This window comes from Lutra lutra, chromosome 3 (genome assembly GCF_902655055.1).
Source record: "Lutra lutra chromosome 3, mLutLut1.2, whole genome shotgun sequence".
NCBI classification, from domain to species: domain Eukaryota; kingdom Metazoa; phylum Chordata; class Mammalia; order Carnivora; family Mustelidae; genus Lutra; species Lutra lutra.
In genome coordinates, this window is record NC_062280.1 from 83,959,130 (window position 1) to 83,974,480 (window position 15,351).

The 15,351-nt window shown below is 34.8% G+C and overlaps 1 protein-coding gene across 1 annotated transcript in view; it reads left to right on the forward strand.

Annotated features, from left to right (window-relative positions):
* The first annotated feature begins 119 nt into the window (after nt 1-119).
* ORC4 (origin recognition complex subunit 4) overlaps nt 120-15,351 on the forward strand; it is a 95,607-nt gene continuing 80,375 nt past the window's right edge. The window contains 1 exon segment of the mRNA XM_047722410.1: nt 120-219. Within this exon segment, the coding sequence (XP_047578366.1) occupies nt 153-219 (67 nt within the window). The 5' untranslated portion in view covers nt 120-152.

A 15,351-nucleotide genomic window follows, 5' to 3' on the forward strand; every position in this document is an offset into this window, starting at 1 on the left:
AGTGGGCGTGGACGGAGACGCAAGTAAGTCACGTGTTTGGGCGGGAGTGGGGCGGGGTGGGAGACGCGGTGCGTGCGCGGGGAATGTCGGGAGTAGTGGTGTACCGTTGGCAGTAGCAGGTGAAGCTGAGCCGACTACGGGGTGAGTGGACCATGAAGCGGTTCCTGTTTTCGCTAGATTCTTGCTCTGCCCTGGTAAGGGCAGACTTTTCTGTGAGAGGTAACATGGGGCAGTCTAGCCTGAAAACGAAAGGCAGGGTCGCCAGTGGCGAAAGGCAAATCGAAAAGAATGAGGACGGAAGGTTGCGGAGACTGGAAATGCGGGAAGGAGCAGGCTTGTCTAGGCCAGGCAGGCCCCTTCTGTCTCGTGGCCTTCCTGTGAGGCTGCTGACGAATCCCTGACGCCTGCAGGGATTCCTCAAGAGAGCAGATCTCTGGCGGGGTGCTGACTACACCCAGTGGTGATGAGGAAATTTGATCCTGCTGCTAAAGAGAAATGGGATCTGTGGAGCTTCTGCAGATGACTGTTGACTGTTTCTTCAGCTCAGAACAGGAGGAGAGAAAAGCTCCGTGTGTGAATTTTGACACCTTCGGGCATTAGATGCATTACTTGCATTGGGTATTATGACCATCATTCCTTACTTCGCTATGCGATGGAATTCTGGAGTGGTTTTGGGGAGGAGGGAGCAAGCTGGGAAGTCTTGAACGGAATTTCCCTCCCGTATCTTGGCGTTGTTGCTGCAGCGCAGTGCTTCTGCTTGTTCTGAGAAAAGGGATATGGGATGGTGTAGTCGTCGATGTCGTTACGGTTTATAGAGAAGGGACATAAAATTCTCTTTCTCTAGTGTAGATGAGAGATTTTTAAATGGGCATTTTGTTTTAAGTTTCTTTGGTTACTAGTCTCAGATGGTTTCTCAATTAAATGCCACCTATTTTTGCTGGAAATGTTTCCCTCATAAGATAATAATTTAAACTACTAAAGAATTCATGAATTTACATTAGTAAGCCTTTCTTTCTTTCTTTCTTTTTTTATAAAATATCACCATTTCTTTTTCATACTGATTTCATACAATCTTAACTAGAGCCGTTGCTGTCTTTCAGTAATCTTCTTTGGTAAAAGTACTTTGAAAGATGATCACTCTTTATAGTTTCTTCTAAGACCAGTAATCTAAAATTCCTCATTTTGTTGTATTGGTATTATTTAATTCTGTAATGAGTTCTTTAGGAATACGCTGTCCATTAAAGTTGCTACTTTTCTACATTTTACTTACATTTTGGCAGTGGACCCTATTTATACACTATTGCCTAGTGCTTCTTTCTTGTGTGTAGTTTGTGAAACGGAATTAAAAACTAGACTCTTGTGCCTTAAAATTTTGTTTGTATTGCAACATTTACCACTTTATAAAAGAAAAAAAATTATAGCAAAGCAATATAAGTGCCTTCGGTAACAAATTCAAATTTTTTTATGTTAAGATACTAAATACGCAAAAAATGCACAAATCATAGGTATGTAGTATAATGAATAATTACTAAGTCAACACCTTGGTGATCACTACCAAATTCAAGAACTAGAACATTCTTGGCATTGGAGACCAACTCCTGCCCCCATCCATCCTTGAATATTCTACTCACCACTTCCAGAGGTTAACACTAACTGAATTTTTATTGTAATTATTTCCTATTTTTATTTCAAGTATTTTTGTAACCACCGATGTTGGCATTCCTACACGATGTAGATGAATTTTGCCTGTATTTTACCTATATGAAAAGATTATACATTATGTACTATTTGCCTCTTGTGCATCAGTATTTAACTCAGTGCATTTAGCTGTAGTAATGTTTTTTCATTTTTATATAGTAATGTCTATAGTAAGTGGTGTGTAGTAAGTCCTTTTATTAATAAACCACAATTAATTTAATTAGTCTAAGTTTAATGGACATTTGGATTGTGTCTAGTTTTTAGCAATTATAAGCAATCCTACTATGAATGTACTTAATGCATGTATTTTTATGCACATAGCATTTATTTTTGTACAGTGTAGATTATGCCAAACTTTCCCAAAATAGACAGTTTATACTCCTACCAACAGTATATGATACATAACTTTTTTTAACAGTGTCACCAACAGTTGACATTTTTCATTTTTGCCACATGATGAATGTGGCTTATTATTGTTTTAATTTACAGTGCTCTGGTTATTAATGACTTTGAGCATTTTGTAAAAAATTTATTGGCTATTTCAGTTTCTTGTTTGGAATGTCGTTTCTTTACCACAGTGTTTCTGTTGGGTTGTCTATGTTTTACTTAAAGATTTGACCAGTGTGGCAAATATTTTCTGTGTGCTTGGAACATTTCTTGTTTCCTGGATGATTTTCTCTTCATTTTTTTATTGGCTTATATGCCATTAGTATTATTTTAAATTTATTTGTAATTTTAACTCAAAGAGGTTCTATACCATAGCCCGCTTGTGGCTGGTCATGGACAACTTGAAATGTGGTTAGTGTTGCTGAGGAACTGAATTTTTAGTTTTATGTATTGCTAATTTAAATTTGGAAAGTTGATACTTGATTTGGTTGTTGAAAAGCCCTTAAGTATGTTTGGAACAACCTGGATATGTAAATGTACTTTTCAATTGGAAACTATAAAAATAAAGGTCAAATATTTCTGATGACAATTTAGCATCTGAATTGTCATGTTCTGTAAATGTCAAATTGCAGATTTCTGAAACTTAGTATGAAAACAATAGAATAATTTAGCTTTTTATTATAACTGTATGTTGAAATTATAATAAATTAATTTTACCTTTTTTAATGTAGATACTAGAAAATTTTAAATTATGTATATGCGTGGTATTGTATTTCTCTTGGACAGTACTGTTCTTACCATCAACATTCAGTTACATATGCCTATATTTTTACCATTTTCGGTCTTCATTAATTTTTGCATCTCTCAATTTTCTTTGAAAATCTTTTTCGTTTTGCTTTTAATACTGTTTAGAGTATCTTTAATACAGTTGTACTGAAGGCGAGTTATCTTAATTTTTTGCTTATCTTACAGTGTCTTGTTTCATCTTCAATCTTGAAGAATGTTTTGGGTCTTTTAAACTGTAAACTTTGGTTGTTTTTCAGAATCTTGAAGATAACGTTCCACTGTGCGTTTTTGCCTTTTGAATTTTTTTAGCTTCCATTAGTGATTTGAGAAGTCAGCTGTCAATCTAATACTTGCTGCTTTGAAAGAAATCTCTAAAAAATGTTTTCTTTAAGTTTTCTGCTATTTCCTTATGATATTTTGGATAGAATTCTTTTTCCTGTTTTGGGTTGAGATGCTTAAATCTCTGGATCAGTATCTTTTTAAGAAGTAAATGACCCAATTTTTTACTGTTTCTAACTACTTGCTAAAAATTACAGTTGTGGGTTTTTTTGGCCCAGTATTGGTTATTTGTTGTTTTTAACTGATAATTTCAGTTTCTTAATTTTTTAAGGGTCTGTTTCTGCTGGTTGATTTTTTTCCTTGTGTGACTATGTCCGAGTTGTTGGATATGAAAAATTACAGAATTATTTAAGTCTTAGGATAATGGTATCTACTTTAGGAAGGCATGTTTTCCTGGGAAAGTTGTTTATGCATGCTACCAGTCCCAAGTCACTTAGTTCATGTTCGACTTCAGAGTACTTGTTTTATACACACACACATGCACGCATGCACGCATGCACACACGCACGCATGCGCTATTTAGCAGGGCTTCAAGTCATGAGTCATATGAGTTCTGTTTTCCATCTAGTTTCTCCCTGATCCTGATGATGTTGCTCTTAGGATCTCAACTTAATTTGGGTGATGATATATTTGCATCCCACTTTTGGTGGATCCTGTGCTTTTTTTTTTTTTTCCCTCGTAGCCTAGGAAAGCTACCAGCAGCGCAGCCCTTCTGTTTTCTCAGTCTGTGGGTCTGCCCATCCAGGGCTCTAACTAAATCCTGAGATCATGACCTGAGCTGAAATCAAGAGTCAGACACTTAATTGAGTCATCCAGGTGCCCCCAAGTTAGTTAAAATTTAGAAAAGTTTCAAGTAGTTTTTGAGTTAATAGTTTAAACTATTATATGTAAAATGTAAAAGTTTAAATAGTTTAAAATGTAAAAGAACATGTTCTTGGAATATTAACTACTTCTACATGGCTTATTAAAAACAAGTTTAACTTAACACAAGTTTATTCTCCAGAGTGTGTCCCACCAGAGTTGTACCATGGTGGACAGAAATGGTTGGGCCTCTATCCCCACATCTTCCTAAACCCCAGGAAGGTGTGATGTTGGACAGGGTGGCTGTTAAAGCCCCCATATCCCCATCTCTGGGGAAAACAGTTTTTATACTTTTTTTGTCTGATTTTTTGGTATTTAACTCCATATTTCCAAGTAACATATGCTACCACTTAATTTTTCCATTTTAGGCACTATCTGTTGACTTCCTCTGTGGATGGTGTAAATTTAGGTTTTTCCCACAAATACCCATGCCCTCTCCCAGCATTCCAGTGATACCTTAGTTTTTGGTAGATAACCATTCTATGTCTGTATAGTTTCTCAATATTTATGATTAATTCAGTCCCCCAAACTCTGCATGTTATCATCATCTCCCCTCCACAGGTTCAGAAGTTTTTATTGTTGTTGTTTGTTGTTGTTGTTGTTCTGTGTTGTTCAACTAGTTCAACCATCATTGAGAATTTCTCCTAGAACATTCTGATCTCCAGTTTAGGCTGGCTGCTTGATATGGCTGCTCCTCATGCAACCTGTCTCTATCCTGTGATGTATCCTCTCTTACATCCCATGTAATTCTTTGCTTGTGTTAATTTTTGCATCACTGAATTTTCTTTGGGGATCTTTTTTCTTTTTTTGAGTACACGCTTTTATTTTTTTTTTTTAAGTTTTATTTATTTATTTATTTGAGAGAGAGAGAGAGACAGTGAGAGAGAGCATGAGTGAGGAGAAGGTCAGAGGGAGAAGCAGACTCCCCATGGAGCTGGGAGCCTGATGCGGGACTCGATCCCAGGACTCCAGGATCATGACCTGAGCTGAAGGCAGTCGCTTAACCAACTGAGCCACCCAGGCGCCCGAGTACACGCTTTTAGAATTTAACTTAGGTTATCATCATTAAAGGGTTAATAGTTATCTATTAAGATTAATAATTGATTTTGTTCGGTCAGTCTCCAGTAGCTAAGTGGCAGATGTTTTGAGGTGTTCTGTACCTCTGAATGTCTTTAGGTTGCCGTAACTTAGTTTGAGTGTAGGATTCTAAGTTGGAAATGTTTTTCTTCAGAATTGCAAAGTAATCCTTAGTGTTTGATATAAAATTTGAAGCTGTATTTTCAACAATTTGCATTTCACTTTTTTATTCCCAGTGGAAGCTCCTGTACCCTTTTTGTTTGAAGCTTATAGAAGATTCTCTTTGTTGTAGCTAGTGTTCTGAAATGTCACGGTGATGTGAGGTGAGTTATGAGTCTATAGGCATCCACTTTGCTGTGCATTTCATGGGTTCTTTTGTCTGGCAACTTGTATTCCTTAGTTCTGAGAAGGTTTCAGATACTTCTGCTCTGATTTCCTTGCCTGTGTTTTTGGCTCTGAAATTGCAATTAGACATTATATTCTTAGATGTATTTCTTCTCTCCCATATTTGATCTTCTCCCAGTCCTTTGCTTTACAGTTTCTTGAATACTTACTTGATTTCTTTAAACATTCAGACTTTAATTTCTATTGTTTTGTTCTTAATTTCCAGTACTTTTTTGATCTCTGCATTTTTAAAATGGCATCCTGATTATTTTTCTCTTTATGAATTTAATTAAAGTTACATTTTAAAGTTTATTTCTGCCTACTTTCTTATCTCCAAGTTATCCTTTCTGTTAGGATGCTCTAAAGGCTTTCATCTTAGAGGCTTTCCTTAGCTATCTTGTGATCCTTGGTTGTGTGTTCAAATTTGTATAAAGAGCATTAAGAAGCTTTTTCATGCTCTCTGAATTTGGCTGAGCCTTGCTTAAATGCTAATGGATCAACCTTTGGGAAGATTTCTCTGCAGCATATTTGGTGGGGGAATCCTGATACCCACTTTTTTGCTGTTATTTGGAAGCCTTTTCTCTTGGGCTAATAAGAGCCCAATGAAAAGAATTTTCCAGTCTCTTGCCTCTAAGTCAGTGGTTCTCAGCTTTGACAGTATGACCCCCAGGAGACATTTGGCAATGTCCAGAGACATATCTGATTGTTAAGGGTGAATTGCTATTGAAAATCAGTGCGTAGAGACTGCAGATGCTGTTGAGTATCCTACAATGCATAGGACAGCCACCTACAACAAATTAGTTAAAAAATGTCATTAGTGCCTATTGTGAGAAACCCTGTTCATGGCATAAGCCTGAGAACCAGGTGAAAACAGCACAAGAATCACATTTGATATTGTTTTAAAAGATTTTATTTAGTGATAGAGTGAGCAAGCAGGGCCAGGGAATGGGGGAGGAGCAGAGGGAGAAGGATAAACAGACTCCATGGAGCCCTACATGGGGCTCCTTCCCATGACGCTGGGATCATGATCTGAGCTGAAATCCAGAGTCAGCTGCTCAACCAGCTGAGCCACCCAGGCGCCCCTGATTTTTTTTTTTTTTTAAGTGATACTCTGATCTGCTGTGCCTGGTTATTTCCCAATGTAAATTTCTTCTGTTACTGTATAGAACCTTGTCTTTTGAAGGAGAGAGATAAGGTCTCCATTTAATTTTAACTGTCTTATCACTTCAGTTTTTTGAAGATGAATTCTAGCCCAAATTAAAATACTGGTTATTAAGTGATCTTGTTGTTACGTGTTTATTCTGTTTGAATAGGATTGACCAATGAGACGTTTTATGGAATGCTTAAGTTTGAAAATGAGATATAAGTTGAACGTTATAAATAAAAATGTAGATAAAACCTGGAATTTACAGTTCTTCCCCTTCTTCTATTTCAGTTTTATTCCTCCTTTTCACTCCAGATTCTTTCCTAGGTGCTTATCTTCAAAGAAGCATCTGTTGGGGATGCCAAAGTTTTCTTCCATTTCTTTTTTCCCCTTAATATCACATTCTTCTCCCAGTGTCCCTTCTCATCTTCAGTAAAAACACAATAAAATTTTAGATATTTTACTGCTTCTTTGATTAATATGGCAATGAAATTACTATTAAGTTTTAACCAAAAGATTGAGGTCAGAGTTGGCAAGATTAAAGGTCCAAGTGTGTTAGTGGTGGACTTGTACATTTTCGCTTTCTCCCATATGCTTTCATCTTGACACCATTATAAGAATGTACATTTTTTTATATAGATGACCTAGAAATGTCAACTTACATTGTTTTCCCAAAATAATCACGTCTAGATTTGTGTATGTCTTAGTTATTTTAAAATGGATAAAACCCAAAAATATTTTCTTTAAAAGCTGTGTTGCAACTAGTAGCCATTAGACCTCTGTTGTCTGAATCATGTCCAGTGGGCATGTTCTCATATATATTCTTACTTTCATATGTAAATATTCTATTCTTCTGATTTAAGAATAAAAACAAGCAGATGAATTAGTTTTAAAATATTTTTAAAGTAGTTAATATTTCCTTTGACTCACATTATTGTTTAGCAAACATTCCCATAGGGTTATATTCTCCCAAGGCAGATTTTGCCCATACATTGTATTCTACAGAGATTTTTACTTCATTTTATAGGTTGCCTGTTGTACTAACTTGAAAGTGACTGTTTTTTTGTGCTTACATTTCATTTTCACAAATCTTCCATAAGTTTGTGATCCCACCTGGGTTTTTCACAAATTGTCATTAAAAAGAGTAGAGTTTGGGTCTGTATTTTCCCATGTGTTTTGGGATTACCATAGTTGACAGCAGGGAAAAGTGAAGGTTGTGACTTTGATCAATCCTTTCTTTTTTTTTCTTTTTGGATTTTTTAAAATTAATAGACTCATTTTTTAGAGCAGTTTTAGGACTTATAGAAAAATTGATCTGAGAGTACAGCAAATTCCCATATATTCCCACTGGCCTAGCTTTCCTACTATTAACCCAGTTTACCTTATTGTTAACATCTTGCCTAGAGTGATGTGTTTTTTGCAATTGATGAACCAGTATTGATATGTTATTATTAAGGAAAATTCAAAGTTCTTTGTATGTTTTAGATACCAGTCTTTTATCATATATGTATTTTGCAAATATTTTTTCTGTCTGTGGCTTGTCTTAACAGTGTCTTTCACAGGGCAAAAGTATTTAATTTAAATAAAATTCTTTCCATCAGTGTTTTCTTTCCTGGATTGTGCTTTTGATGTTGTATCTAAAAATTCATTGCCAGGGATGCTTGGGTGCCTCAGTCAGTTAAGAGTCTGATTTAGTCTCAGCTCAGGTCTTGATCTCAAGGCCATGAGTTCAAGGCCATGAGTTCAAGCTCCGCATTGGAGTCCAGTACCGAGCCTACTAAAAACAAACAAACAAACAAACAAACAAAGAAAACACTGCCAAACACAAAGTAACAGATTTTTTTACTATGTTCCTTTTTAGAAGTTGTATAGTTTTACACTTAACTTATGGATTTATTATCCATTTAGTGTTAATTATTGTGAAATGTTTAAGTTTTGTCAACTCAGTTTTTTGCCCGCATATGTTCACTTGTTCCAGTACCATTAGACTTTATTTGTTGAATTATCTTCTTTGTCAAAGATATTTATGTGAGTCTGTATCTGACTTCTGTTATGTTCCATTTATTTATTTTTCTATCCTTCCACCATTGCCACACTGTGTAGTTGACCCCTGAACAACCCAGGTTGCAACCCCCTGTACAGTTCAAAATGAGTGTATAACTTTTAATTCCCACCCCCAAACTTAACTACTGAGAGCCTACTATTGACTGGAAGCTTTACATATAACATAAGCAGTTTGTAACATGTATTTGGTTTCTAGTATGTAATATATGCTGTATTCTTAAAGTAATCTAGAGAAAAGAAGGTGTTATTAAGAAAATCATAGGGAAGAAAAAGACACTTTCAGTACTGTACTGTACTTGTATATTTAAAAAAGTGTGTGTAAATGGACCCAAGTAGTTCAAACTCTGGTTGTTCAGTTGTATATATTAGCCTAGCTTTATAGTAAGTCTTGTAGTGGGGTAGTTTCCAATCTCAACCTTTGTTCTAGTGCAGTATTATGTTGGCTTTTCAGTGCCTTTATCCTTTCCATGTAAACTTTAACGTCAGTTTATTTATCGACAGAATAACTTAAGAATTTTGATTGGGATTTCATTGAATCTATAGATCAAGATTGGAAGAACTGACATAATAACAATACTGAGTCTTCTTATGCATTTAAATTGAGTATCTGTGCATTTATTTAGTTCCTCTTTGTTTTTTTTTTTTAATCAGAGTTTTATAGTTTTTCTTATTTAGAACCTGTATGTTGTCAGATTTATATCTATATTATGGGATTTTTCTTTTTTGGTACTAATATAAATGGTACTGTGTTTTTAATTTCAAATTCCAGTTCATTATTGGTGTATAGGAAAGCAGTTGACACTGGTATATTAACTTTGTATCTTGAACTTTGCTTCAGTAGTTTGTGTGTGTATATTCTTTGGGATTTTCTACATACATGATCTGTCATCTGCAAACAGTGTTTTTTTTCTTTCTCCCTGTCTGTATACTTTTTATTTCCTTTTCTTGTCTTACTTGTCTTACTTAGCTATGGGTTCAAGTAACATTTTGCACCAGTGGTGATCCTTGTTCTTGGTCTGAGTGGGAAAGCAGGCAGTTTCTCAATATGCAAAGTGTTAGCTAGATTTATTTATTTATTTATTCTTTTTTTCTCCCCCATTGAAAAAGTTTCCTTCTATTCCTAGTCATTCTTTTTTTTGGCTTCCATTTGACTTAGTTTTTGTTTGTTTGTTTGTTTTTTGAGAGAAAGAGACAGAGTATGTAAGTGTGCTGCGGGGGAGGGCAGAGGAAGAGGGTGAGAGAGAATCTTTAGCAGGCTTTGCCTCTGGATGCTGGGCTCAATCTCATAACCCTGAGATCATGACCTGAGCTGAAATCAAGAGTTGTACACTTAACTGACTGAACCATCCAGGTTCCCCAATTCCTAGTGTATTTTTGAATTGGTGTTGGATTTTGTGAAATGTTTTTTCTGCATCTCTTGATAAAATATTTTTTTATCCTGTTGATGTTGTGGATTACATCATTTGCTTTAGGAATGATGAATGAACCTTGCATACCTGGAATTAATCCCACTTATTTTTTTGTGTATAATTATTTTTATACATCGTGTGATTGAATTTGTTAATTTGTTGAGAATTCTTGCATCTGTATTTATGGAAGATAATGGAATATAGTTTTCCTTTCTTGTAATGTCGTTATCTGGTTTTCTTATTAGGGAATAATGCTTACCTCATACAATGAGTTAGAATGTGTTCCTTCACCTTTATTTCTTGAAAGAGACTTGATATCATTTGTAAAGAATTGGTATCATTTCTTCCTTAAATGTTTGGTAGAGTTTACCAGTGGACCTCTCTTGGCGTGTTAAGTTCTGTTTTGTAAGGTTATTTACTGATTCACCTTCTTTAGTACATATAAATGTATTCAGATTACTTATTTTTTCTTGTATATATTTTATTAGGTTGTGTCTTTCAAAGAATTGGTCTATTTCATCGAGGTATCAAATTTGTGGGCATAGTTCATAATTTTCTCTTATCATCTTAAGGTTTATAGGGTCAGTACTGATGGTCTTGCTCATTTCTGATATTAATCATTTGTGTCTTTTTAAAATCTTTTGTTCTTCGCCTGGCAAGATGTCAATAAATTTTAAATTTAAACTGAGCCAGTTATTTTGTTAATTTTCCTGATTGATTTCTGATCTAATCTGTATTATTTCTTTTGCATAGTTTGGTTTGAATTTGCTTTTCTTATTTTAGTTTCCTAAGGTAGAAAATTAGATTATTGATATTTTAGGTCTCTTTCCTCTTCTGATAATGTGTGTTCAGTGCTGTAAGTTGTCCTCTAAGTACTGCTTTTGCTGTATCTCTTATATTTGGTTGAGTTCTGTGTGCATTTTCATTTCCTTCCCAATTTTTATTTTTCTTGATTTTTCTTCTTTGGCCCATGTGTTTTTTAGAAATGTGTTGTTTAATCTCTTATGATATTTTATTGGTCTCTTTCTGTTATTTGTTTTTAGTTTAATTTCATCATAATGTTAGAGCATACTTTATATAATTTCTGTTCTTTCAAATGTGAGGTGTATTATATGGTTCAGAATGTGGTCTTCATTGGTGAATGTGCATATGAGTTTGAGAGGAACATGTATTTTGTTCTTGCTGAATGCAATATTTTATAAATATCAATTAAATTCATTTGACTGATGGTCATGTTCAATTCAGGTATGTCTTTCCTGATTTTCTATCAGTTACCAATAGATATTGAGGTCTCCAAATGTAAGAGTAATTCATCAGTTTCTTCTTACATTTCTATCACGTTTTTACTTCGTGTATTTTGACCCTCCATTAGGCGTGTACACAAGGATTATTATATTTTATTGGAGAATTAACTTTTATCCTTTACCCTTTATTCCTGATATGTCTGCCTCCTTCTTCTGTACTTTCATCTGTTTCATTATATTTAAAGTAGGTCTCTTGGAGACCACATATTATTGGGTCTTGTTTTTATACCCATTCTGACAGTCTCTTTTTCATTTGTTGTATTTACTTCAACAACTGATATTTAAAGTCCTTACTGATATAGTTGGATTAATAGCTACCAGATTTATTGCTGTTTTCCCTTTGTTGCCTTGTTCTTTGTTTCATTTTTTGTCCTCCACTCTTTTTCTGCCTTCTCTTATTTTGACCATTTTACATTATTCAGGGCTCTCTCTCACAGGATATATTATACTTTTAAAAAAAAATTTCTCTCAGTGGTCTTGGTACAATTGCTATGTACATATGTGAGCAATCCAAACCCATTTTCAAAAAACAATACACCATTTAATGGTTAGTACAAGTATCATGTAACAGGGTATTTGTAATTTCATATTCCAGTTCCTTATGATATTTGTGCTATAATCATGTGTATATTGTTAAGCATATAGTATAGCAGCATACTTTATTTCTCTTTTAATGTTTATGATTTTTGATTCATTCTTAGAAATTTCCATCTTTGCTTAAAATGCCCATCTGTAATTGCAGGTTACCTTTTTTCTCCATTAGAGCCCTTAACATACTAGTCACAGTTGTTCTATACTTCCTGTCTGTTAATTTCAAAAATCTTTGCTACATCAAAATTTCTATCACAGAATTTCAAAATTCTGTCTCTTTAAGCTGTATCTTTTTTTTCTTTTAGTATGCCTTGTAACATTATGTTAAGCAGAATTGTACTGTGTATAAAGAACTGAGGTAAATAAGTCTTTAGTGTGAGGTTTTTGTATTTATTCAGCTTAAAGGTAGACTGTGTTTATTGTATGCTGTACCCATAGGTGTTAGAAGCTGAAATTTGCTCTTGTGTTTTTGCTTTTGTCTCCATCATTTTCTTTGGAATTCCCAGAGATTTCATAAACAGGCTCTAAGCATTCTTCTTTCACTTGTAAATCCCTGCTTTAATATGGGAGCCCTTTTAATATGGTAGGAAGATGTTAGGGGAGGGGAAGCATTATATATTCCTATAATTAGATTTTAGATTTTGTTCTGTGTGAGAGTCTTTGCTCTTGGGCTGTGACCTTTACAGGTACTTCTCAGCACCCCCCCCCCCCGCATTAATACACACAGGTTACCCCCTTTAGGTGAGTCAGGTAGGCAAGAAGAGGCATGAGTTGGGTATTTCTCTTCCCCAGGTCAGTTAGGGTTTGGTGAAATAGCTTGCTTTGTGGGCAAACCTTGTTAGGGATAGAATGCTCTGGATGTATTTCAGTATGCCTGTTTTTTTCTTATCCCTGTTAAAACAGGAGGAAATATTTTTCTAATCCTCTCTGCAAACCTAATAGGGTTCCTGGAGATAAAACTCAGAAAAGTAAGGAGTTTTCCCTAAGACTGGGCCCTCCTGGAGTTTTTAACTTTTAAACTTAATCAATATTGAGTCTCCAGCAATTTGTCCATTGCGTTTTAAGTTTTCATACTTTGGAATTGCTTCCAGTGCAGTATCTGTTCCTGGGCTTCTGCTCCAGTAAGCTGTGATTCTGTATGCCTGTGTATATTTAATATTGGAAGAAACAGTTGTGCCCTAAGACCTCATTCTTACAGATCTTAGATCTTAGAGTTGTTTTTTCAGTTTGTTCAGGTTTTCTTTTGCTGTGAGGACAGGAGTGTCAACCTTCAGGCTCCTTAAATGCTGGACAGAAAGCGTTGGTCTTTTTTGAACAAACAATTGTGGGGGTGCTTGTGTTTGTTTGCTTATTTTAAAACCAAATCAGTCAAGATTATAGTTGAAGAGTAATTGTCTTTCATTATGTGTGTATCATAGCATAGTTAGCTTCCTACCCCTGGATATTTAATTTTCCTTTTTATAATCAGATATATTAAACATTTTTATAGCAAGGTATTTGTGTATGTCTGTAACTTTCTTTTGAGTACATTTCTGGAAGTGGAATTGGAAGATTCAAGTCTGTATAAAATTGAGTCTTCCAATAATATGTTTGTACTACCATTCTGTGTTGCTTGCATTATCCACAACCTCACCAATACAGACTATTGTCTTAACTCAAGAGCAGACATTTTAATCTATATGCCAAAAATTATATAATTTAATCTTTTAAAATTTAGTTTTAATGAGAAAGAACTGCATTTTATTTTTTATTCATTTTTTTAAGATTTTATTTATTTGAGAGAGAATGGAAGTAAGAGAGAGCTATGAGAGGGGAGAAGGTCAGAGGGAGAAGTAGGCTCCCTGCTGAGCAGGTAGCCCAATGCAGTACTCGATTCTGGGATTCTGGGATCATGACCTAAGCCGAAGGCAGTGGCTTAACCAACTGTGCAACCCAGGCACCCCAAGAACTACATTTTAAAGATGAAATTTACTTTGTTCACTTCCTAAGCTTTTTTTGTTGTTCAAGTATAGTTAACATACAGTTACTACTCTAAGGTGTATAACATGATTCAACACTGTACCTTCTCATTGCCCATCAAAATAAGTGTAAGCTTTATCTCCTTTACCTATTTTAACCATCTCCCAACCCACCTACTCTCTGGCAACCACCAGTTTGTTCTCTGTACTTAAGAGTTTGATTTTTTGTCTCTTTTTTTTCTTTGTTTTGTTTCCTAAATTCCACCTATGAGTGAGGTCTTATGGTATTTGTCTTTTTCTGGTTGACTTACTCAGTTGGTGTTATATCTTACAGGTTCATCCACATTGTTGCAGATGACGAGATCTCACTTTTTCTTCATGGCTGAGTGATGTTCCGTTATATTATGTATATATATTCCAATATATATGTCCACCACATCATCTTTATCCATTCATCTGTGGATGGACAGTTGGCTTGCTTCCATATCTTGGCTATTATAAATAATGCTGCAATAAATATAGGGGTATATATATCTTTTTCAAATTAGATTTTTATATTTTTTGAGTTATTACCTAGTAGTGCAATTACTAAATCATTTGGTAATTGTATTTTTAATATTTGAAGAACTTCCATACTGTTTCCACAGCAGCTGCACCTGTTTGCATTCTCACCAGCAGTGCATGAGGGTTCCTTTTTTTCCACATCTTTTCCAATACTTGTTGTGTCTTATATTTCAGATTTTAGCCATTTGACAGGTATAAAGTGAGAGGTTTTTGTGGTTTTAATTTGCATTTCTCTGATGATTAGTGGTACTGAGCGTCTTCTCATATGTTTGTTGACCATTTGTATGTCTTTGGAAAAATGACTACTCAGGTCCTCTGCCTACTTTTTAATTGGGTTTTGTTTTTTTGGTTTGAGTTGTGTAAGTTCTTTATATATTTTGTGTGTGTGTGTGTGTGTGTGTGTGTATATATATGTGTATATAAATCTTTTATTAGATATATCACTTGTAAATTTCTTCTCCCATTCAGTAAGTTGTTGTTTAATTATTTATTTATTTATTTATTTTGCTGTGCAGAAGTTTTTTATTTTGGTTTAGTTCCACTAGTTCAATCTTGCTTTTGTTTCCCTTGCCAGAGGAGACCTATCTAGAAAAATGTTTCTACGGCCAATGTTAAAGAAATTACTACCTGTGTTTCCTCCTAGGAATTTTATGGTTTCAGGTCTCCCATTTAGATCTTTAATCCATTTTGACCTTACTTTTGTACATGTTGTAAAAAAGTGGTCCAGTTTCATTCTTTTGCATGTAGCTGTCCTGTTTTCCCAGCACCATTTGTTGAAGAGATTG